The sequence below is a fragment of the Eubalaena glacialis genome, chromosome 5 (assembly GCF_028564815.1).
Source record: "Eubalaena glacialis isolate mEubGla1 chromosome 5, mEubGla1.1.hap2.+ XY, whole genome shotgun sequence".
In the NCBI taxonomy this organism is placed as follows: Eukaryota; Metazoa; Chordata; class Mammalia; order Artiodactyla; family Balaenidae; genus Eubalaena; species Eubalaena glacialis.
In genome coordinates, this window is record NC_083720.1 from 38965817 (window position 1) to 38988633 (window position 22817).

Sequence of the window (22817 nt, forward strand, 5' to 3'; positions counted from 1 at the left end):
TTGTATTCAGGGTGGCTTTAAGCTGGGGTCTGATGGATAAAGAAGAGTTTTCCAAGTAGGGAGAGGGTGGAGAGAGGGAAATATGGGGGTGTGGTGTTATAGGCAGAGGAATAGCACATGCAAATGTCCTGTGTTGGGAGGCGGTGGAGAGTGACATGAACTGAGCTGGAGCTGCTGGTCAGACTGGGGTCAGGAGGGCCTGATAGCACTAATTTTGGAGACTGTATGTTAAGGAAGCTACGACTAATGTACGTGACCTTGGCCAATGAATCACCAGCCTGAGCCTTACTAGTTTCCTTGACTCTTCTGTTGGGATGACATTTGTCACAATAACCTGATCAGGCAAGTATTTAATCAGATAATGGCATTTTCAACCCCTGGTCATTTATAAAGTGCTGTTTCAAAGTAATCATCAGCTTCTGTGTGTCATCCACTGAGACTAGTTAGAAAAGCCAACTTTTCTTCCCAGGTTGACTAGCCTCCATTCCAGTTAATCCTCCCTACTTAATAACCATGTTTTCAAATATCGTCTCTAACATGCAATCAATCACTTATAAAGTGCAGGAAGAACAATGTTATTAACTTCAACAACAACTGTGATTCACAGGTTTCCCTGGGGCCTCATCACTGGGCCTCATTATGAAAGGCCAGAGTTTCTCTTTCTCAGGAAGCCTCTGTGAGTCATCATCCCAGACAACACATGCCCGACCCCCAAGCCGGGACCCAGCAAGGGATTCCTGGCTCCTTACCTGGCAATGGCAAGAGGAATCTCTCGAGGACTTTGGTTTTGTGACAGGTGAGATAATTCAGGCTTCATCTGGTGATGAGGAACTGTGTAAAGGCGTCACAGAATTTGGGCAGGTTGCAAAAGGAAAATGATTGGGGACCATTAGACATCTATCGGATCTGCTATAATTTCATCCAAGTAATCTCTGATTATTAAGAGTAAGCTGTTCGTGGTTAGTGGAAACTGTAACCCACGTGTTCTGCAATAACCCTGGCTCCTGGGACTGGCTTCTCCCTGAGGCTATAAAAATTGCTTTGAATGTTGAATATTCTATAATATTATAAAAAATATTAAATCTGGAACTCATCCTTGAACTTGCCAAAATATAGAATATGTCATTGGAAGTTATTTGGTATTGGAAGGGCTTGAAGTGGAAGTGGACCGAGGTTGAATTCTCCATTCAAATGAAAACTTACATAGAAACATAAACAAAAATGTTAAACTTAAGAACTATTCTGAGCAATGTAGTGTAGGGGGATGCCTGATGCTGGCCCAGACACACCTGAATTCTCCTATCTCTCCTGTGATAGGGCAGGAGAACTCCCAGGATTCTATTATAGACCAGTGGTTTCCACCTGGTTCCCACCAGATGTGTGTTTTCTCAGTTGTTCCCCTTTGATCTTCAAGTTTTGAAAAGTTTTGACAACCACAGGAACTGGACTTATTCAGTAATTACATATGTCATTGGTGTTACCACTTTTTATTTCCTTTTCATACTGGATAGATTTTAACTAGTCATCCAGAATTACCAAGGGCACATAATAATACTATATAGGGAATCCCGTAAAACACTCTTCCAGTTGAGTGGTAAGTAGTAAAGTTAAGGAAGCATAAACACTGACATGTCTTAATTTTGGCTGTTACTCTGTGCTGTGTCCAAGGTTGATCACAAACTTGACACCTTTGACTGAAGGGCTGTCATTACTTGAAAAGTGATTGGAGTCAGTGACTGGTCCACTAGTCATACATCCCATAAAATCATTTCAGGTCATCAACAGCCACCTCTGTGAGCTGATCAATGTCACATTGCTGGGTTGATAATCACTGAAGCCTGAGGCAACAACTCCTCAACATTTCAGTAGGATGCTGAGTTTTATTGTGGAAAAGGGCACAGTTTCCTTTAGATTTTAACATTATTTAGAATTGCCAACAGACCCTCACTCTTCCATCAGAAACCCTTGGGAATCCACAAACCTAGGTTAGGTCCCGTTCCAGTCTAACTTCCTCAATGTAAAAAGAGCAGAATTGAGACTCACAGAGTCAGTGCAACTTGGCCAAAACACACAGTGAGCTGGTGGTGAGCCTCTGAAATCTTAGCCCAATGTTGCTTTGTCAAACTAGGCTGCCTGTGTTAACTCTTTGGGCCACAGCTCAGGTCCTTCGGCTCTGGACATAACTCATCATTCTAAGTGAATGGTGAACAGTATCCCAAAGGTGGGCATGAAGGTATCGCCAGATTAGCATCCTGCCATCTAGCAAGTGTTGGATTGCATGCTTCCACAACAGTGACATCCGCAGTGTGCACACGTGTGTATGCGTGCGTGCATGAGGGCTTATGTGTGTATGCACGGGTGACATCAAAGATGGAGAGACCAAGAGCTTCTCTGGAGCAGCAGGCCAGCAATGTCTTTCCCAAGTGGCAGGGGGTGACAGTGTGCCTCCTTGTCAGTAGCCTGTAGCTGAAGAAAGACCTCTACCCCACCCCCAATTTAAATCACCCTGTTCAGACCACAGGACTCCTGAATAGACTCTGAGGTCCTGGATCCATCTGGATCACGTCATCATGCACCCACATACATGTCCATACATCCCAGGCCCTGAAACAAGTAATCCTTTAAAAAAATGACTAATGCTATTAACCTGGAAATAGGACTTAACCTAATGATATTAGGATAAGAAAACAAATATAAATAGTTCACCTTTCTCTGTTCCAAGGACCTGTATTGAATTAAAAAAAAAAACAAAACATTGAGTTACTCTTAGTGATAGAGACTTTTACATTATAGTATGTGTGTTTTTAGAGCAGTTGGTTAGTAGAGTTTGGGCAACATTTTTGTTAAGATAGATTTTTAAAAATCTACGAATAATCCTCCAAAAGACTAAGCAAAAATAAAAATTTTATACTCTTTGTGTGATGTAACAGGCAAATATACAGTCTGCTGATGGGACTATAAATTTCTTTGACTCTTGGAAACCAATTTAACCATAGCTATTAAGAGCCTTAGAAATACTCTTATTCTTATCCCCAAAATTCCATTGATGAGTTTCTTTTTCTTAGCCAACAACCTGAAATCTGGATCAAGTTCCATGTACAAAGATGTGCAGTACATCATTACTTATAATATTGAAACACTGGAAACAATCTACATAAGCCTCTAAGTGAGAACTATTGAGTAATTTTTGGTGCTATACTCACTATTGGAATGTTAGAAATGCATTGCAAGTATTTACGTAGAGTATGGAATAAGATTACACTGTAAGTATATCTCAAAGTTACATAAAATGTTCAGGATTAAAAACTGGGCTTATGACATATTTAGAAGCAGGTATGTGTGTGTTTGTAGAAAAAAGGATTTGAAGAGATATGATAAAATATTATATTAATAGAGGTTGTGTTTAAGTGATGAAAGCCATGGTTAATTTTCTTTATACCTGTTTTGGAATTTTTATTTTTAAAAATTAGCATGAAAATATTCACAGTATCCTTGTTAAATGTAGCCATTTCTCTTCTCAAACATTTTCATTCTCTCTTTTTCCTTAATAGTAGTAGAATTCTTCATCATTCTTCATTATGAAAGTCTATGTGCTTACGAGACTCGTATTCTTGAGTCCTATTCTCGAAGAATCAAAATGCCTTGCAAGAAGTATAGTATTTGCTGAAGTATTTACTTAACTGCAAATAATTTTCTAAAGTCCATTTCATGCATTGCATCAGCTGAGAAAGTCCACAGGTATCATTTGGACTAAAGCTTCTTAACTTGGGGGATGCAAGAGGTCCTTGGATGGCCTAGTGGGGTCCATGAACCTTCTGACATGAAAAGCTAAATTTTTTTCCTCTATAAATATGTGCTTTTTTTTTTTTCTGGGGTGAGGAAAGTTTATTATACTTTTCCTCAAATTTTCAAAGGGGTCTGAGGTCCATGAAAAGTTAAAGCCAGCGGCTTGCAGATGAGGTCCAAAGAGGTGGTGCCATTTGCTCAGATTCTCAGAGTTATCTTGTGGCTGAGCTGACCCTGGAGCCCAGGTCTCCTGACTCACATTGGCTTCATAGACAAGAATCATTTATCAATAAATAGTTTAGAGAGGCATTGTACACCTTGTCTAAGCCTAACCAACAGACAAGCCCTTTTGTTTCAAAGAGCTTGGCATCCCCTAGTTTTCTGGAAAGAGGACATACATTTCATCATGGACAGCAAATAAAGGCAAAACTATAGGCTATGTAAAAAGGGTAATGAATGAATCCATTTTTATGGGTGGTTCGAAAGTTTCCCCACTGAGTCTTCCTCAGGACTTTGAACCTGGCAGTTCAAAGTGCTCAATCATTTGCGGCTGTGGTTCTCAGGCTTGTCAAAGGAGGGGAGAAAGCCTTGCTGTAAAAATAGCCTGGAAGCCATCTGTCTGGGGGAGCACTTTTTTTTATTGAATTGAGACCCAGCCAATTTTTTGCTTGAGGGCTCTGAATTTAAAATCAAATGCAATTAGAAAAATGGAGTGAAATCTCTCTAGTTTCCCTACTTTAACTTTTTTTTTGGTTAGAAAATTAGCATATTCAAGTTAAATAGTAATGCCTTCTTTATTATTTCCCACCTTCCCTCCCTCTCATCCTTTCTTCCCTTCCTTATTTCCTTTTTTTCCCTACTATTTCACCTCAGGGGTGCCTCTGTATTTTCTAGGGCAAAGTCATGGGCATGGGGATTAGATCAGGACTCTGGGCTTTCTAGGGTGGCTCCATCTGCCAGCTGTGGGAACCCTGGCAATTCTTGTCACCTCTCTGAAGCTTCTTTTTCTCTTAGGGTTTTCTTTTTTCTTTCTTTCTTTTTTTTTTTTGAGAATTAAAGGAGACAATAAGGTTCTACTTTTTGAAAACTATAAAGTGCTATGTGAATTTGAATTGGGGCAGATGGCACATCATTTCTGCTGGAATGAATTCTGGTCCCCAAGATATAATTTGAGCAAGCACTTAACACTCACACAAGCATGGCATGTGCCCTATGAGATGGGCTTTTGAAATAGAGAAATGACCTTGACTCTCAGCCCAAACAAACAATGAGGAAGTGTCTTGGCAAAAGATAAGGAGGAAGAACGTGTTTTTCCACTAGGCCTTGTTGTTCTTTAGATAATATCCACTTCTAGCAGAAGGCCAATCAAAGTTGCAAGAAAAACAGAGTCCTGCATGATCCCTGCTGTTTAAGACTGACCTCCCCATTTCTTTCTTGCTTGTTTGTGATTGGTGGGGCTATTGTCCTTTTAGACTGACCAGTGAGTTATGGATATAGGTCATCTTGAGTAGCCGCCTACTCGGGACACATAAACCAACCCACAGGAAGAAAGAGGTGGAGTTCCTCTAGATGTGTGGGTTCCCCCAGCAGCAGAGGACCACCCCAACTTTCTCCTTCCTGGTGGCACTTGGGAAGTCCAGCAACTCCCAGAAGAGGGTAAGCTGAGTGAAGTCTTGGACAGCACCTCTCATTTAGCAGTCATGTGTTATCCTCCTTGACATGATTGTCTTGTGGATTAGAGGTCATAAATATCTTGTTTGACAGACAAGCTAGAAATGTGACTCAATTTTAACATTCTCATAACACCAGAAAGAGAGAGAGAGAGAGAGAAGGAAAGAAAGAAAGAAAGAAAGAAAAAAAGAGGGAAGGAAAGAAAGAAAAAAAGAGGGAAGGAGAGAGGAAGGGAGGAAGGAAGGAAAGAAGAAAGGAAGGAAGAGAGAGAGAAAGAAAGAAAGAAAGAGAGGAGGAAAGGAAGAAAGAAAAAAGGGAGAAAGTAAAACTGAGCAGGAGCCTGTGGGGCTCCTGGGCACAGAAGCCTTTCTGTGTCCCCTGTTCCTTGTTTGTAGGGAACAGACTCCAGACTCCATGACCTTCTCCGAGTCCCAAAGGGCAGATTCAAACAGCTGCTAATCAGGGAAGGGAGGGGATACCGAGACAAGGGAGGAGCAGCCAAGAAACAATAGTGCAGCCTTGGGGCAGGGTCCTGGTTCCGCTTCAAGGGATACACATAACAGTATCTTTGAGCTCTTCTGCAGAGCTAAAATCCCCAACAAATGGAAGATGTTAACTACTTGATGAAGCATTCTTCATTCCAGAGAGAAGGTCACAGTTTGATAACCTCGAAAACCACAGAAACATATCAGGAGACCACCTGAGGCCGGGTTAAAGGAATTCAGGCCCTGCCCATACCCTGATCCTTATCAGCAACCCTACCCTTGAACTATTGCTATAAAAACTCCTCACCAAATCCTCCTGGGTTGGGACACACAGTTTTCAAGGGCGGGAGCCCACTGTGTCCCCCTTTGCCTGGCAAAGCAATAAAGCTATTCTTTTCTACTTTACCCAAAACACTGTCTCCGAGATTCAATTTGGCACTGGTACACAGAGTCTGAGTTTTCAACACCAAAAGAAAGAAGGAGAGAAAGAAAGAGATCAACCTTTACGTTCTAGATGATGTGAGAGCAAAAGTCAAATACTAAGATAAGAACCAAATCCCTTAGGAGGCCAGTGGGAGTGAAGTGAGGACCTACCATCTGCTTAAGGAACTTCTCTGGGGGCTTAAGAAAGTAAACATCTAAGAGGGCTCTAAGATAGTTCCATCTTACCTGACCTTCATGCCATTTATTGGGCCTCTACTGCTCACCTGGTCATTTACGTGCTGACTCTGATGGACTGACTTTGTCACAACAGCTTTGCCAAGTTGAGGATGCCCACCTCTATTTTTTGATTGGGAAAACAGAACAGAACGGGGTGGTTGGGTGGGGGCAGGAGGATTTGCCCAAGTTCACAAAGTAGTTGGTGGCAGAGCGGGAATCGAACTCAGGCCTGTGCAACTCTGTATCTCATATTCCTTCTACTTTGCAGTCCTGCTCTCTTGTGAAGAACAAATAGCAAAGTATTACACAATTTCCAACATTTATTTCTGAAATGTTAGAGGCTGGAAGCCCTCGGTAGAAACCTGATGCCCTCCATGGATCATGGGCATGCTCTTCTCATCACTATACCAATAAACACAGAATATGGTGGCAAAATAGGAATTTGATTTAAAATCTTGAGCTTACTTTGTTTTGCTTTAGTTTTATCACCTTTAAAATAGGGATATTAATACATATTGAGCATTTCTATTATGATAATTAAGTATCTTGCCAATCACAGACACTTTGCACAAAAATTCCCTTCTTTGTTTCCTAGGACAAAATGGCTACTTACCTCACTTAAGTTCTTTAAGCTTATCTGTCTGCAAGGAAAAGAAATATGGTGTTACATAAAATATAGTTCATAATGATCAAGATAAAATCATTCTGAGTCCTTAAAAACTCTTTGATTACATGTTCATTGTCAAATTAATAGCCCATAGTCCAGTGTGATATTTAACACTGTTCTATAAAATTAAAGCCCGTTTATTTTTCTCATAATTTTCGAAGCAAAAGAAGAAGTTATGAGCCAATATAAAAGGTGGTGACAGGAAGGACATGAATAAACTTGCTTCTCACTTTTGGAGAATTTAAATAACATCATCATTTCTCCTGACATTTGGTTTTCCATGTCAAGTTTCATTAGCACAGAAGGACCCGCTATTATTACCTTCATTTCAAAGCTCTTCATTTTTTGCTTTGAGGGAGTATAAAGGATTTTAAATGTGAAGTTGTGATACAGCTGGACCCCAGGAAGGCATGCATGAGAGAAAGGATGCTGATAATTAAAGGAGATCTGAGACAGGAAAAACACGAAACTGCATGATAGGGAAAGAATTCAACATGGCATTTGGTAAAGTGGACATCAGACCATTGGAGGGATCTCAGAAGAAACTCCAAGCCCTTCATTTATATTGACAATTGAGTCAATTAGCCTCACTAAACCTCATTTTTCTCATCTACAAAGTGGCACAGGGATATTCATCTTAGAGGGTTATTGTGAGGATTGCTAGAGATAGAAAGGAAAATGTTGGGCGTCCAGTGGGCACTATTGTTAGAATGTGGGCAAAGCCAGATGAGGAGGTTATGAAGGGAGTTGGGTGGGTGACGTGCACATCCGTCTACCTAGGTCTGTCTGTGAAAAGACTGGAACTGAAGAGATGCCAGGAGATTAAGGCTGTGACACCAATCCTAGCTGAAGGCTGTTGATCTAGAGTTATAAAGGTCTGTCTATAACAGGTAAGATGATCCCAGCAGCACACAGCACTCAGATGCTATACCCTGGTCTCAGATCTCCAAGCAAGAAGCAAGTGTAGTGAGGTCCCACGTTCTTTAACCTGTTTCATCAGTCCATCTGAGATAACACATCTTCACCCTGCCTCCTCCTTTTAATGGGGCAAGTGGAAGTTAAAGAGGAACAATTAGAAGTAATAACGTAGAACAGACATTCATAATATTAATTCTTTTGGGGTTAAATTGAGGCTAATCTCAGTGTTTTTAATGTTTAAGAAATTCTGGCATCTTAGGAATACTGATAGATTGGCCATGTGGCTTCAATTTAAAAGGGGTGATTGATTTTAGACTTGTGATTTTAAGTTAATAAGAGTCAAGCTATGTTCAACTCTATTTGCAAACCGTTCAAACTGTTTAAGAGAACTTGAATTTTGCTATATTTATATATTAACTTTATTAGATTTATAAAAATGAAATGTTAAAGTTTTGCTTGTTAGGGTTTAAACCTGCCCTGTCAGCATTAGAGTACTTAAAAAATCAATTACATTTAGTGAATAAAGGTATTTCAAATGTTTAAGGAGATTTAACTGAGTTCCTAAATGTCTTGTGTCTTAACCTACGTAATGTAACAAGCAGAGTGATTGTCTCTCTGTTTAGATAAAAGCACTCCACTTGTGAATCAAGCAATATACTTTATAGATGGAAATTTGAGGCTTCAGGAAAGTTAGCCTTTGGAATTCATAACTTTAAGAAGTTGGATTTTTAAGTGAGAACCCAAGTAATTTTAAGAAATCCATTCTGTGCACAACAACCGTCCTTGAGCGTTGAAATGCCTGTGATGACAAGACCCCCACGAGCTGGTTGCTCCCCTCACGTGTAAAACGGAGGCCTCGGGCTTTAGGGGGTCTCTTCAATGAAATTTATGAAGACAGGGAGACCCACACAAAGTGACAGAATGGCGGAGCGGGGTGGACTCTGGCCTCCTTCCCCAGCACCACCCTTCCTCTCTGAGAGCACCTTTCCACTCATAAGTCTCCCCATGATCGGCTGCTGGAGACGGCCAGTAAATAAAACATGGTCATTGATTACATAGAATAAGTTTTCCACATCCTTTCCTGCGCAAAGTAGGTGCTCAGTGTGCATTTGAGGATAATGTCTTTCACTCTAAAAATAGCCCTTCCTGAGCTTCTCTTAGTTTTTGGCTTAGTTTCCAATGAATTGGATTTGAGTCCTGGCTCTGTCATCTCTGAGTGCCATCTCACTCAATAAGTGAAATTTCCTCTCTGAAGCTTCATTTTCCCACCTGTAAAATGGGTAAATGCAGACAGAAATGAAGAGGATGGATTAACGTTCTCATGAAATAATATATGTGAAAGCTATTTGGAAAAAATAACACCTTACATCTGCAGAACACTTTTAACAGTCACACCCTCTTTTAACTTAAACTTTTTATTCTGACATAATTGTAGGTCTCATGCAGTGGTAGGAAATAATACAGAGACATCCCATGTGCCCTTAACCCAGTTTCCCGCAAAGGCAACATCTTGCAAAACTATGATGATAATAAAGTTTACACTTTAAAATCAATAGTTTCCATTCATGAATGTGAATTTGTATATCTTCTTTGTAATCCATACTTTCTCTCTTTTTATGGTTTCTTGATATGTATAAGGATTTTTTCCACCACCCAAATCATCAGAATATGCATTTTTGCCACTAAAGTTGCTTGAACTGATGCAGTGTCAGCATTACTAGTTGAAAAGGTAAAACCATAGTTAGGCAAATGAGTGTTTTGTTGGTAAAATATCACACACTTTATTTAAATTTTGGCTGAACCCCGCACCTCGGGCCACTGAATTTGCTGAAGTTTAAAGGAAATTTCATGGCTTGATGACCAGTCTGCAGTTCTGTGTCCTCATCAGAAAATTAAGGATTGTAGCATTGCTTTTTGCACAGCGCTGAGGACTCTAAAGTGGGCCATGTGTAGCTAGACCTACAGCAAATGATGATTACTCTCATGATTTCTCAGGGTGAGTTTTATTTGGTGCATGGACCATGGTATTCAAATTACAATGGATACATAGTTGGAAACTTTTTTTTTCTTCTTTCTAATTATGTCAAGGAGAGAGTTTCCATGTGGCGGTTAGTATATCCTAAACATCACTCTAACTTTACTTTTCTTCCCTTTTAACAGAGAAAACCTCCCCCAGGCTGAAAGTTTTGCTCTGAAATTATGTTGTGGTTATTTATGGTGATGATATGTTTCCCTTTTAAATACATCTATTTAAGTAAAAAAAAAAAAAAAAAAAAACAAAAAACTGAGCAAAATATATAAAGTACATCATAATAATGACCCATAAGTGGTTGAGAATGTCTAACCAACATTCCCCAAACGTCAATGTTCTCTCCTAGTTTCAAGTTGTCAATGAATGTTCTAAATGGCGTTTTCCTTAACTGAAGTGCTTCAATTCAGCAATTGTTTTGTGAAGCCAAGACTTAGCTATAAAATAGAGAAGGGCAGAGCTGGCAGAGACCAATGGGGGCTGAAACACAATAGTGGGGACCACCACTGTCACCCACGGTGAGCACGGCCAATTGTAAGGCTGCAGCTGTCTTCACTGATGCAGTTGATCCCTGGACGTAAATCACAGCCTCCCAGGGAGGGCGATTCATCACAGGGGCCTAGGCAGCAGCTGTTAGGAAGGCAGCGGGCACTATTCTTCCTGCGTTGGCCAAAGAAGCTCAGATCTCCAATCTTCCTTCTGTTTTCATGGAAAGTGAACCTTACAGCAGCCTCACATGTTCATTCACATGTGGTCATTAGTAATGGCCATCTGACTACCTAGATGGGCCCAACTAAAAATGAATTGAAACCTCTCTTAAAGCAAAGCTCTCAGTTTCTTCGTTGGCAAATATTTTCTCCCATTCTGTGGGTTGTCTTTTTGTTTTGTTTATGGTTTCCTTTGTTGTGCAAAAGCTTTTAAGTTTAATTAGATCCCATTTTTAAAATTTTTGTTTCTATTTTCATTACTCTAGCAGGTGGATTACTCTCCAACATATACAAACAACTCATGCAGCTCAACAACAACAAAAAAAACAACCCAATCAAAAAAATGGGTGGAAGATCTAAACAGACATTTCTCCAAAGAAGACATACACATGGCCAAAAGGCACATGAAAAGATGCTCAATATCTCTAATTAGTAGAGAAATGCAAATCAAAACTACAATGAGGTATCGCCTCACACCAGTCAGAATGGCATCATGAAAATATGTACAAACAATAAATGCTGTAGAGAGTGTGGAGAAAAGGGAACCCTTCTACACTGTTGGTGGGAATGTAAATTGGTACAGCTACTATGTAGAACAGTAAGGAGGTTCCTTATAAACACTAAAAATAGAGCTACCATATGACCCAGCAATCCCACTCCTGGGCATATTCCCAGAGAAAATCATAATTTGAAAAGATACATGCACCCCAATGTTCATTGCAGCGCTATTTACAATAGCCAGGACATGGAAGCAACCTAAATGTCCATTGACAGAGGAATGGATAGAGACGATGTGGTACATATATACAATGGAATATCACTCAGCCATTAAAAAGAATGAATTAATGCCATTGGAAGAAACGTGGATGGGTCTAGAGATGGTCATACTGAGTGAAGTAAGTCAGACAGAGAAAGACAAATATCATATGATATTGCTTATATGTGGAATCTAAAAAAACATGGTACAAATGAACTTACTTACAAAACAAAAATAGAGTCACAGATGTAGAAAACAATCTTATGGTTACCAGGGGGAAAAGGGGGAAGAGGGATAAATTAGGAGCTTGGGATTGACATATATACACTACTGTATATAAAATATATAACTAATAAGGACCTATTGTATAGCACAGGGAACTCTACTCAATACTCTGTAATGATCTATATGGGAAAAGAATTTAAAAAAAGAGTGGATATAGGTATATGTATAACTGATTCACTTTGCTGTACAGCAGAAACCAGCACAACATTGTAAATCAATTATATGCCAATAAAAATTTAAAAATGAAATAAAATAGAATAAAACAAAGCTCTCTTAGTCCTCATGGCATTCCCAGTGTCTTGCACTGGGCTTTGCATGTTTTTACCCTCTCCACAGTCATATACCAACCCTATAACTTTGACCAAGTCACCTAACTTCTCTGAATCTTAGTGATATTTTGTGCCCAGTGGGTAGGGAAGTGATTTTTACCAGGTTCTTATTATATGCCTCTACTGGGCTGGGCACTTTGGCCTTTCTAAGCCTTAGAAAATCATACTTTATTGGGCTGCAGAAAGGATTCAATGAGATGAAATGTAACTATCCTCTAGTGAAGAGACCCAGCACAGCTCTCATCACATCTAAGAATGATTAAACACTGTAAACTACAACTAGAGACACCACAAAGTTACAAAACACGAAAGTCTAAAGATTCCAACACCACTGACGTGGCTGACAATAGGCTGGTGTGATCCAGAAAGCAGAGGGGCTCATCTGGAGATCAGGAGAGTATTATTTTAGACATTAGAAGCTTGGACACAGACAGGTAAGGCCTAAGCACCTTCGAAGCTTGAGTGGCAGAAATATCCCTAGAATCTGGGTCCCTCCGAGTTCCTAGCCCTGGCTGTACATCAGATTCAACTGGGGAGCTTTGAAAAATAGTAATGCCCTATAGTAATGCTCTGAAATAAAACAGATCCTGGAGAACAGTACTTTTTAAAAAGTTTACCTAATTATTTTAATGTAAAGCCAGGATGAGAAACATTGCCCTAGAATCTATGGCTTCTATTTCAAGACAAAATAGGGTTATGGGTGCCTAATTCTGTCGGGTACAGATGGGAGATGCTGTTTAAGTGTTTTTCTTTCTTCTTTCCTATGCCGTGACAGATATTATCCTAGTACTTTAGAAAAATCACATACCTCCTCACCACAATTCTATCTCATGGGGATGGTTATTTTCTTTTTACCAATAAGGAAAGCAGGACTCAGAACTGTTTAAGAGCTTCCTGAAATTTTACAGCCAGAAGTGGCTCAACAGGGATCCAAACCCCGTCCTGCTGGGTTCCCACATCCTATTCTTTCCAATGTAAAGAAACAGAAAGAAAATAAAAATCCTCTCCTTTCCATACTAAACCACCTCATCATCTTTGATATTTATTCATCCTATTTTCTATCTCCTTCTATGAGTTTGGGCCAGTTCTTGTCATATTAGACGACTTGGTCAGGAGTTCTAGGGACAATGCATTTCGCATTTCCAATTCTGATGACGTTCTATTACTCTTGTTGTTTCCAAGACTCTCATTCTTTGAAAACAGAAATCAAAAGAGAGCAAATCTGGTGACTCTTGGTCTGGCTCAGACCCTCTGGAAACTGCCCCGCGCGGTTCTAGGACATATGCATACTGCAATGAGTTAGCCCCTCCTTTTGGGGTCAAAGGGACAGACTTCTTTCCAAATATATTATATGTGGTGGCAAAGGCACCAATAGAAAATGGCTCAAGGTAGTAACTGTAACACATGTTGGTAATAAATATGTGCTAGGCAGGTACTGATAAGCACTTGATAGAAATCATCTTATTTAATTCTCACATTAGCCCAGGAGGTAGGCAGTAGGCATTATTCTTAACCTCACTCTACTGCTGAGAAAAGCCTTGGGCTTAGAGAAGCGAGTCATTTGCCCTGAGGCAGAGTTTCTCAACCTCTACCCCACTGACCTTTTGGGTCTCATTACTCTCTGTTCTGGGAGAGTTCCGCACACTGCAGGATGTTTGGCAGCATTCCTGGTCTCTACCCACTAGATGCATCCCCAGCACCCAAGCTGTCACAACAAAATGTCTCCAGACACTACGAACTCCCCTGGGAGCAAAGACATTTCCCCCCAGTTAAGAACCACTGCCCTTCCTCTGCCAGTTTATAAGAAGGAGAACCTACGTTTCGAGACGAGATGGGGATAGAGGAGAGAAGAAATTGCACGAGGAAGAACAGGAGAGGTCTCTGCCTGGAAGATGTATGTTTGTGCGGGCTTGTAAAGGACAGAAAGGGAAGAGGCATTTGCCAAAAACTAAGGGGGAAATGGCATTTTTGGCTCTTTTACGTTCCGCTGTCAGAACCAGCGATGAAAGGGTTTTCCACAGAAGTGCACAATGTGCCTGATATTTGGAATTTCTGTATGCACGAGAAACGCTCACCGACGAAAGAGTGCCCTGCACCTCACCGGCTGATCCAAGCTTGCAGTCAGAAAGCATCACTCACTCTGTGCCGCAGCACGAGGGAAATGCCAGTCTCTGTTCTGACTTCTAAAATAAGGTAATTTTGGAAATCTAAACTCTCTCGGGGGAAAAAAAAGAGGTCCTTTCGTGTTTGTGACATTTTGTGATCAGAGCTGGCTGCTCGGCTGCCCGGTGCCCCATACATTTGGGAGCGGGGCTCTGGCATCAGCACTTAATACCACAGGGTTGGATTTTTCATATTTATTTGTCAAAAAGGCAATCATGTTTTTGACAAATGGATTGTCACGTGCGCGGTTATACTTCTCCAGCCTGGGAGATGGGAAGCTGGGGGCCGATATTGGTCCTCAAAGAGTCTGAACCCCCTTTCAGTTCCGGCAATGATAACATTTTCTTTAATAACTAATTCACATCGTAAGTGAGCCGTTCTTCCAGTAACTGATTTTATTACAATGAAGGTGTATTTTTCATGAAGGAGTCAGACTGCAGGTTTCTGAGATGCTTTCCCTCAAGGTATGGGATGGCTCTCCCCCCCACGTTGGGGAGCCCATTTAGAGAGGTGACTGGATTGGTTATTGCTGCCGCCTTCCCGCTGCCCACCCGTCCCCTGGTCATCTCACCACCAGCAACAGCAAGCCTCTCACCTGGACCCTCCCTGGCCTTCGGGAAAGGGGTACCTCTGAGGGAAGAGTGGGCCGCTGCTCGCCGGCTCAAGGGGGCAGGGGCTGGTACTTCTTTGGAAGAGTGATGGGCAGCCTGTGTGAAGAGTCACAGTGGGGACCTGAGAAGGTTTGCTGCACAGATGGCTCCTCAGACCTGGAATTCACACAGCCCTGCCCGCTGTGCCCCCAGCTTTGGGCTGGAAACATCAGTTTTGGGGGGGGGGTGGCGGCTCTCTACAGGGAGCTTCGAATGTCAGAATACTCATTCTTCTAAGCAGCCTAAATCTCTCTCCCTGCAACTTGCCCTTTGGTCTGGTTCTATGTTTTAGAGTGTTATGTAATTTTCTATAGGGTGTCATAGCTTTATCAATCTGCCATCTGTTGAAGTTTTGGGAGGCCTGGAGTAAAAATATGATTACAGCCTTTCCTTTGCCCCAGACTAGAAGACATGAGCTTTTGAATCTCCCCAAAGAAATAGGACAATGTTCCAAAGTCAATGGATGCCTCACTCACCCATTTATTCACCCATGCCCTCACTCATTCACAAAGTGTATCGGGCACTGTTGGTAGATGCTGGAGATGCAGAAAGGAAAAAGACACAGTTCTTGGCTCAAGATGCTTCCCTCTGGGAGGGCAGAGAGAGAAGTGGTGAGAAGATGACCAGCCAGGGAAATAAGTGCTGTGATGGAGGTCCTCACAGGCCCAAGCTGAACAACAGAGTGACTGACTCAGAGCCTAAGAAATCAAGTCTGTTGCTTTTGCCTCCATATATATAAGTATAATAATATTTGCATTTGTATATGTATTATATATATAAATATATATATACTTATATGATTATATACTTATATACTGTAGGTCCCTTGAAGGCATTTCCCAGTGCCAGGACTCTCTGGCAGATTTCTGTACTAAAAGGAAGGAGAGATTTCTGTACTAAACAAAGGGAAAGAAACAGGAAGCAGGGAAGCAAGGCATTCATTAAGGTCGATAAGTGGAGGTATATTGAATAGATGACTGTGAATGAATGAATGATTAAATGGATGAATGAGGCTTATTTAATCTTGTTCATTGACCAACTCATTAGTTTTCAGTGTCAGATGTTTGTGTTTCTCTTTCTCAAATTATAGAACTAATCATTTAAGTATATAGCAAAACAAAATTCTATTTTCAGTGTCTTACCGAGGAGGTGGTAAAGGAGTCTGCAAAAGGAAAGAGAATCAGAAATTAAAGTTCTGGTTCTTTGAGCAGAGCTAAATGGTTAATGATTTTTTGGTTCACAAGTAGAAATGACAAATCCCAACCAAACTTCTAGGATATATATTTCAAGTGCCACATAAGCTTTCACATTGTCCATATTCCTACGCTTCTAAAACAAAGGGTGGGTAACAAATGCATTTTAATGCTTTTTCTTACCTTGTTTCCCTTTGTGAGTTTGTCTCCTAAAACATAAGAAGGAACATCAGTGAGTTTATGGAAAATGTCAACAAGCTATTTTCACATATGTTTAAATGGAAATCATTCCCCCTTGAATAATTTTGGTGATAACGCCAATGAACATTTGTTGAGATCTTATTAGCTACCCAGCACCACGCTAAATATTTTAGTTATGTGATCTCATTCAATCCTTGCCTTTGTTCTGGATGCAGAAACTGGGGTGTGGGGAAGTTAAGTACCTCACCTCCAGTTCCCCAGTTAGGAAATGGTAGAATGAAGATTTCGTGGCATGTGGTGCGACCCCTAAGGTCCTCTCTTAACCATTAACTCTTGATTCACATTCTTTTATATATACAGTCATCTTATTAATTCAAGTCCCTGCCTCACACCTTCATCGGACATTTCCAAGCAGAGGAAAGTAGCATCATGAAATTTTCCAGATGGAAGGGTTTTCTAAGACCCCAGAAAACAACTGTTTTATTTTACAAATGACAAAATTAAGGACAAACTAGGTAGGACAATTGCCCAAGACCACCCAACCCTAGAACAGCCTGAATGAGGCCCAGAAAGGATTTTCCCAACTTCTAGGTAGTTTTATTTCCACAATTCAATTCGACTCAAAGACAATTATTGAGCTGCTACTCTGAACTGTGCAGAGGACCAGGCACTAGGGATAAAAAAGACAAATACAACACGATCCTTCCCCTCAAGGTGTTTACAGCTGTTCTGTTTACAGGCCAAGTTCCAGGTTCTGGGGACATAATTGGGAAGGTGAGAGGCACTGTCCCTGCTGCCATAGGGCTTATAACTAAGAGGGTAGACATGCACTGAAAACACTATTAAAATCATGATGATAATTTCAAGAAGAGAAGGGCATGGTATTGAATGGACACACAGGAGACTTAAGTTAGTCTGGGGTGTCAGAAAAAGCTCTTTGAGGAAGCAATGCTCACTTATCTGTAAAAATGGATGAGACCTAATAAATGTTGCTTTATAGGGGATGGGAGGAGTCAGTGAGACAATGTCTGTATCTGACTGTAGGAGACTTAAAACTCCACTGAGCACTGGCTGAGCCTCCTTTTCTTATTTGTGAGACAACAAGGTTGGATTAAATCTGTGTTTTTTAACTTTGCTATGAAGAGTCCGTTGTGGTCCCCCTGGGGACTCCCAAGGAAACTGCAGGACTGCAGGATGGGGCGGCTGGTTTCTGGTTCATCACCCCATGTCACTGGCGGGGCTCCACCTCCACTCACTTCCCACTGGATCTCCTCTTAAGATTTCTTTTGGGGAAAGGTCCAGCTGGCCAAAAACAGCACAACACAACACATACTGGTCTGGATGATTTTAAGGGTTCTTCCAGGTCTAAAAATAACTACTTCATTGAACAAAATTACCATTCTCCCTATTTTGTTTTTGGAAAACACTTTTAAACAGATAGGATAGACTTCTCTGTGTGAATTCAAACACTGATGGAAGACATGAATCGTAGATGTTCCAGGCATTGTAAAAACACAAAATATGACCCAGGATGTATTTCAACAACTGTGGCCACCTAGTTAATGTTACATCTTTGGCTATTTCAATGATATTACTAAAAAACTTAGGCCAGAGGATGCTTCTGTAAGGCATGAAATTAGAAAACATAAAACTAACTTGCCCTCATTTTATTGTGCATTGGCTTCAGCAGTAGAGCTCCCTGGGGAACTACCTTATGGCTTATGCTGATGACTTTCCCTGTGAAGCTAGATGTCGGCTGTCTAAGACATCTTTTTTCATAGCTACCACTATATCTATTGGGGATCAATTCAATTCACTGGAAAAAAAATTCAATAAAAAGACTGAACATCTGAAATTCAATAGGAACATTCCATTTATTGCTTCAGAGATATGCATCCCATTTGCTTCAGTGACTGTGAGTTTAGAAAAGGACATCTATCTTGCTTTTATTCATTTACTTATTATTGAGCCCATAGTGTATGTCAGGCATGGATTCATTTTTAATACATTTACTGATGTAGGTTTTGGGGAATATAATGTCAAAAAAAGTTGCTATTCTCATGTAAACTTACATTCCAGTGGTAGGAGATAGAAAAGAAATAAACAAAAGTGTATGATGTCAGGTGATGACAGGTGCTACAAAGAAAAATGAAGTAGGGTGAGTGAGAGATGGGGGACGGGGCTACTATTTTTCAGACAGACCCCAGAAGGCCTTTGTGGATAGGTGATGAGAACAGAGGCTTGAAGAAAGTGAGGGAACACACCATATGAATACCTGGGCAAGAGTGTCACTGACAGAGGGAACAGCAAGTGCAAAGGCTCAGAGGTGGGACGAGCGCAAAGGGGCACTACTGTCCCAGCGGTGGTGGTGGAGGTGGAGGGGTGCCCAGATCACACAGGGTCTTGTAGGCTGTGGTGAGAACTTTGCCTTAACAGTGGTGCATCTTTTCCCTACACCGTCCGTGAGTCGTGTGCCTTCATTATAACGTAAGGTTTTCCCTGGTCTCAGTTAGTATCCCCCTCATTTAAAAAATGTGTGTAGGGACTTCCCTGGTGGCACAGTGGTTAAGAATCCACCTGCCAATGCAGGGGACACTGGTTTGATCCCTGGTCTAGGAAGATCTCACATGCCATGGAGCAACTAAGCCCGTGCGCCACAACTACTGAGCCTGTGCTCTAGAGCCTGTGAGCCACAACTACTGAGCCCACGCGCCCTAGAGCCCTCACGCTGCAACAAGAAAAGCCACTGCAATGAGAAGCCTGCGCACTGCAACGAAGAGTAGCCCCCGCTCGCAGGAACTAGAGAAAGCCTGCATGCAGCAATGAAGACCCAACATAGCCAAAAAAAAAAAAAAAAGTTAGTTAAAAAAAAATGTGTGTATGCAGGACTACCACATGGTATAATAATTCCACTCCTTGGTATATACTCAAAGAGAAATACAAACACACATCCATACAAAAACTTGTACATGAATTTTCATAACAGCAGTATTCATAAAAGTCAAAAGGTAAAAACCACCCAAATGTCCATCAACTGATGAAAGAATAAACAACATGATGAAAGAATAAACAAGTACGTCTATACTATGGAATGTTATTTGTCAGTAAAAAGGAATAAAGTACTGATACATGTTACAACATAGATGAACTTCTAAAACATTATGCTCGATGAAGGAAGTCAAAAGACTACATGTTGTATGATTTCATTTATATTTAAAAAATCTAGAATGGGCAAATCCATAGAGATGGGAAGTATATTAGTGGTTTCTTGGGGAAGGGGAAGGGTTGAGGAGCAACTTCTAATGGATATAGGCTTTCTTTTTCGGTGATAAAATTTTCTAAACTTAGATTGTGGTGATAGTTGCAGAATTCTATGAATATACTAAAGTCATTGAATTGTACATTTTAAATTAGTGAATTTTATAGTATGTGAACTGTATCTCAATAAAGATGTTTTAAAACATTTTAAAAATGTGTTTTTGATATTATATGTAATATCAAAAATCCTGAGGGCTTCAGCTATGTCAAATATATCTAACAGCAGTAATTTATGCCATGAGCTTCCCTTATTTATTGCTTAACTGAAATGTTATAGACTAAGAGGTAGAAACGAACTTCAGGGACTCCACGAGGGAGAAAACTAGATCAAACAGGTGAAATAACTTGTCATACTGTCATACAGCTTTGATAATAATTCAGATAAAATGCAACCATATTTTTTTTGCAGGGGTGGGGCTTGTTCAAGAAAGTAATAACAACTCAGGTATGTGACATACTGGAAGAGGATGAGATTTGGAGCTGAGTTTCTTGAGTTTGAATCTTGATTCTGCTACTTACTATGGGTAGGGTCATGGCAGGTCCTCAATAAATATTAATGAAATAAACAAATGGATTGAGGAACGGTTGCGATTTCTCATCTGGAAAAGTGAGACATGGTTACTCATACTTCATGAGACTTCGTATGTGGAATAAATGAATTGATGAAGTTCACGTGATGGCTTTGAATGCGTCCCCACTGTAACTAGTATTGTGTAATGGAAGATTAGAGGGAAAGTGGCAATCGACCCTCCTGAGGAGGTATACAAATACCCCAAATGCTATGAAAAATTCCCTGTCCCATCAGAAGACCCAAACAGTTGTTATTCGAGATAGTTCGCATCTTGACATTCAATCAAGCAGTTTGCACTAGGAGGAGGCTGGCATGCTCGCCATCTGTTGGCTGCATGTGTAATTAGCACCATCTGCCGAGACTGTGTCCTTATTTTGCTCTTCAGTCTGCAGCAAGACAGTTTTCGCTTCTGCTGAAAAATGTATTGCTTCTTGGGAGATAATGTAGTGAGCTGAACACAGCATTGCTGTAGAACCTATTACCTCCATAACTTGTTAGGGTGAAGTCATGAACAAGTTCTCAACCTCAGAGGGGTCTGTGAAGTTAAAGTATCGCGAGACCTGCATGTGGCATTTCGGGGTGGGGGTGGGGGGCTGGGAGGGGTACTGGTGCCAGCTTACAGGAGCTGGTTGTTAAATTTTCAAGATTTTGCAATGCAGGTGTTAAACACGGCCATTATTAAAAAATTAATTATGTAAATGTACACTTAAGTTATTTCAAAAACAAAGGTAGCATCTGCTCGAAACTCATGACTTCCTAGTTATTCTACCACATTTATCTATGCTGTTGAAGTTATTTACCTCTATTGTGTCTATGATGGAAATACTAAAAAATGGTATCTCTTCCCAACTCCCTGTTCAATGATCATGTTGGTAGCTTGAAATCTGCTGTAGGGGAAGTATTTACACCATGGAAATTGGTAAATGCTGCAAATTAGGGTTTGATTTTTTGTTTTACTGCTTGTCTAGACTTAAAGAGATGGAGAAAATGTTGACAAAGCAAATTAAATATAAAAGTGTGTTGTGTCTGTACATTGTCCCATTACATTGTAAAAACAGGAAAATTGAGGAAATATACTTCTGATATTGAAAAACTATCATCTGACTCAGCTAAGAAGCTGTTCATGTAATTACATCAATTGCCGTCATCGTTTGGCTGCAGATACAAGAGTTTGGAAAAAATCAGCGAAAGCACTCTGTGAAAATCAATTGGCTATATAAAATTTATGATAGAGTGTTGTATATTTTACTATTATTTTAAAACTGTGTGCTATATACATCCTTTTATCAGTAAAATTTATAATAGGTCTATATACGCATGTATGTACATACTAGTTTTTTGAGATACAATATTTTCTTTAATATGTCTGTGGTGAGCATAATTACTTTTTTAAAAAATAAGACTAGGGCTTCCCTGGTGGCGCAGTGGTTGAGAATCCGCCTGCCAATGCAGGGGACACGGGTTCGAGCCCTGGTCTGGGAGGATCCCACATGCCGCGGAGCAACTAGGCCCGTGAGCCACAACTACTGAGCCTGTGCGTCTGGAGCCTGTGCTCCGCAACAAGAGAGGCCGCGATAGTGAGAGGCCCGCGCACTGTGATGAAGAGTGGCCCCCGCTCGCCGCAACTAGAGGAAGCCCTCGCACAGAAACGAAGACCCAACACAGCCTAAATAAATAAATAAATAATAAATTTATTAAAAGAATAAAAATAAATAAAGACTATTTTTTAGAGCAGTTTTAAGTTTACAACAGAATTGGAAGGAAGGTACAGAGATTTCCAATTTATCACCTGCTCCCACACATGCATAACCTCCCCCATTATCAACATCACTCTCCAAAATGTTACATTTTTTACCAAGGATGAAGCTACATGGATACATCATAATCACCCAAAGACCATAGTTTACCTAAGGGCTCACTCTTGGTGTACATTCTATGGGTTTGGACAAATGTATAATGTACTCATCATTATAATATCATACAGAGTATTTTCACTAAAAATCTTCTGTGCTCTATGTATTTATCTCTCTCCCCAACTCAGACTCTTGACAATCACTGGACTTTTTACTGCCACCATAGTTTTGCCTTTTCCAGAATGTCATATAGTTGGAATCACATAATATGTAGCCTTTTCAGATTGGCTTTTGTCACTTGGTAATATGCATTTATGTTTCCCCCATGTACTTTTGTGTTTTGATAGCTCATTTCTTTTTAGCACTGAATAATATTCCACAGTGGAATGTCTGGATTGTACCACAGTTTATTTGTTCATTCACCTACTGAAGGACATCTTGGTTGCTTTCAAGTTTTTGGTAATCATGAATAAAGCTGCTATAAACATCTGTGTGTAGGTTTTTGTGTGGACATAAAATTTCAATTCCTTTGGTAAATACCAAGGAGTGTGATTGTTGGATCACATGGTAAGAG

General features: G+C 40.5%; 1 protein-coding gene across 1 annotated transcript in view; it reads right to left on the bottom strand.

The window, feature by feature from the left end:
• Positions 1 to 22817, bottom strand: part of CLNK (cytokine dependent hematopoietic cell linker) — a 108967-nt gene that overhangs the window by 32453 nt on the left and 53697 nt on the right. Inside the window, 7 exon segments of the mRNA XM_061190997.1 lie at positions 750 to 831; positions 2707 to 2725; positions 7216 to 7243; positions 15053 to 15120; positions 15122 to 15164; positions 16250 to 16269; positions 16484 to 16509. Coding sequence (XP_061046980.1) covers positions 750 to 831; positions 2707 to 2725; positions 7216 to 7243; positions 15053 to 15120; positions 15122 to 15164; positions 16250 to 16269; positions 16484 to 16509 — 286 coding nt within the window.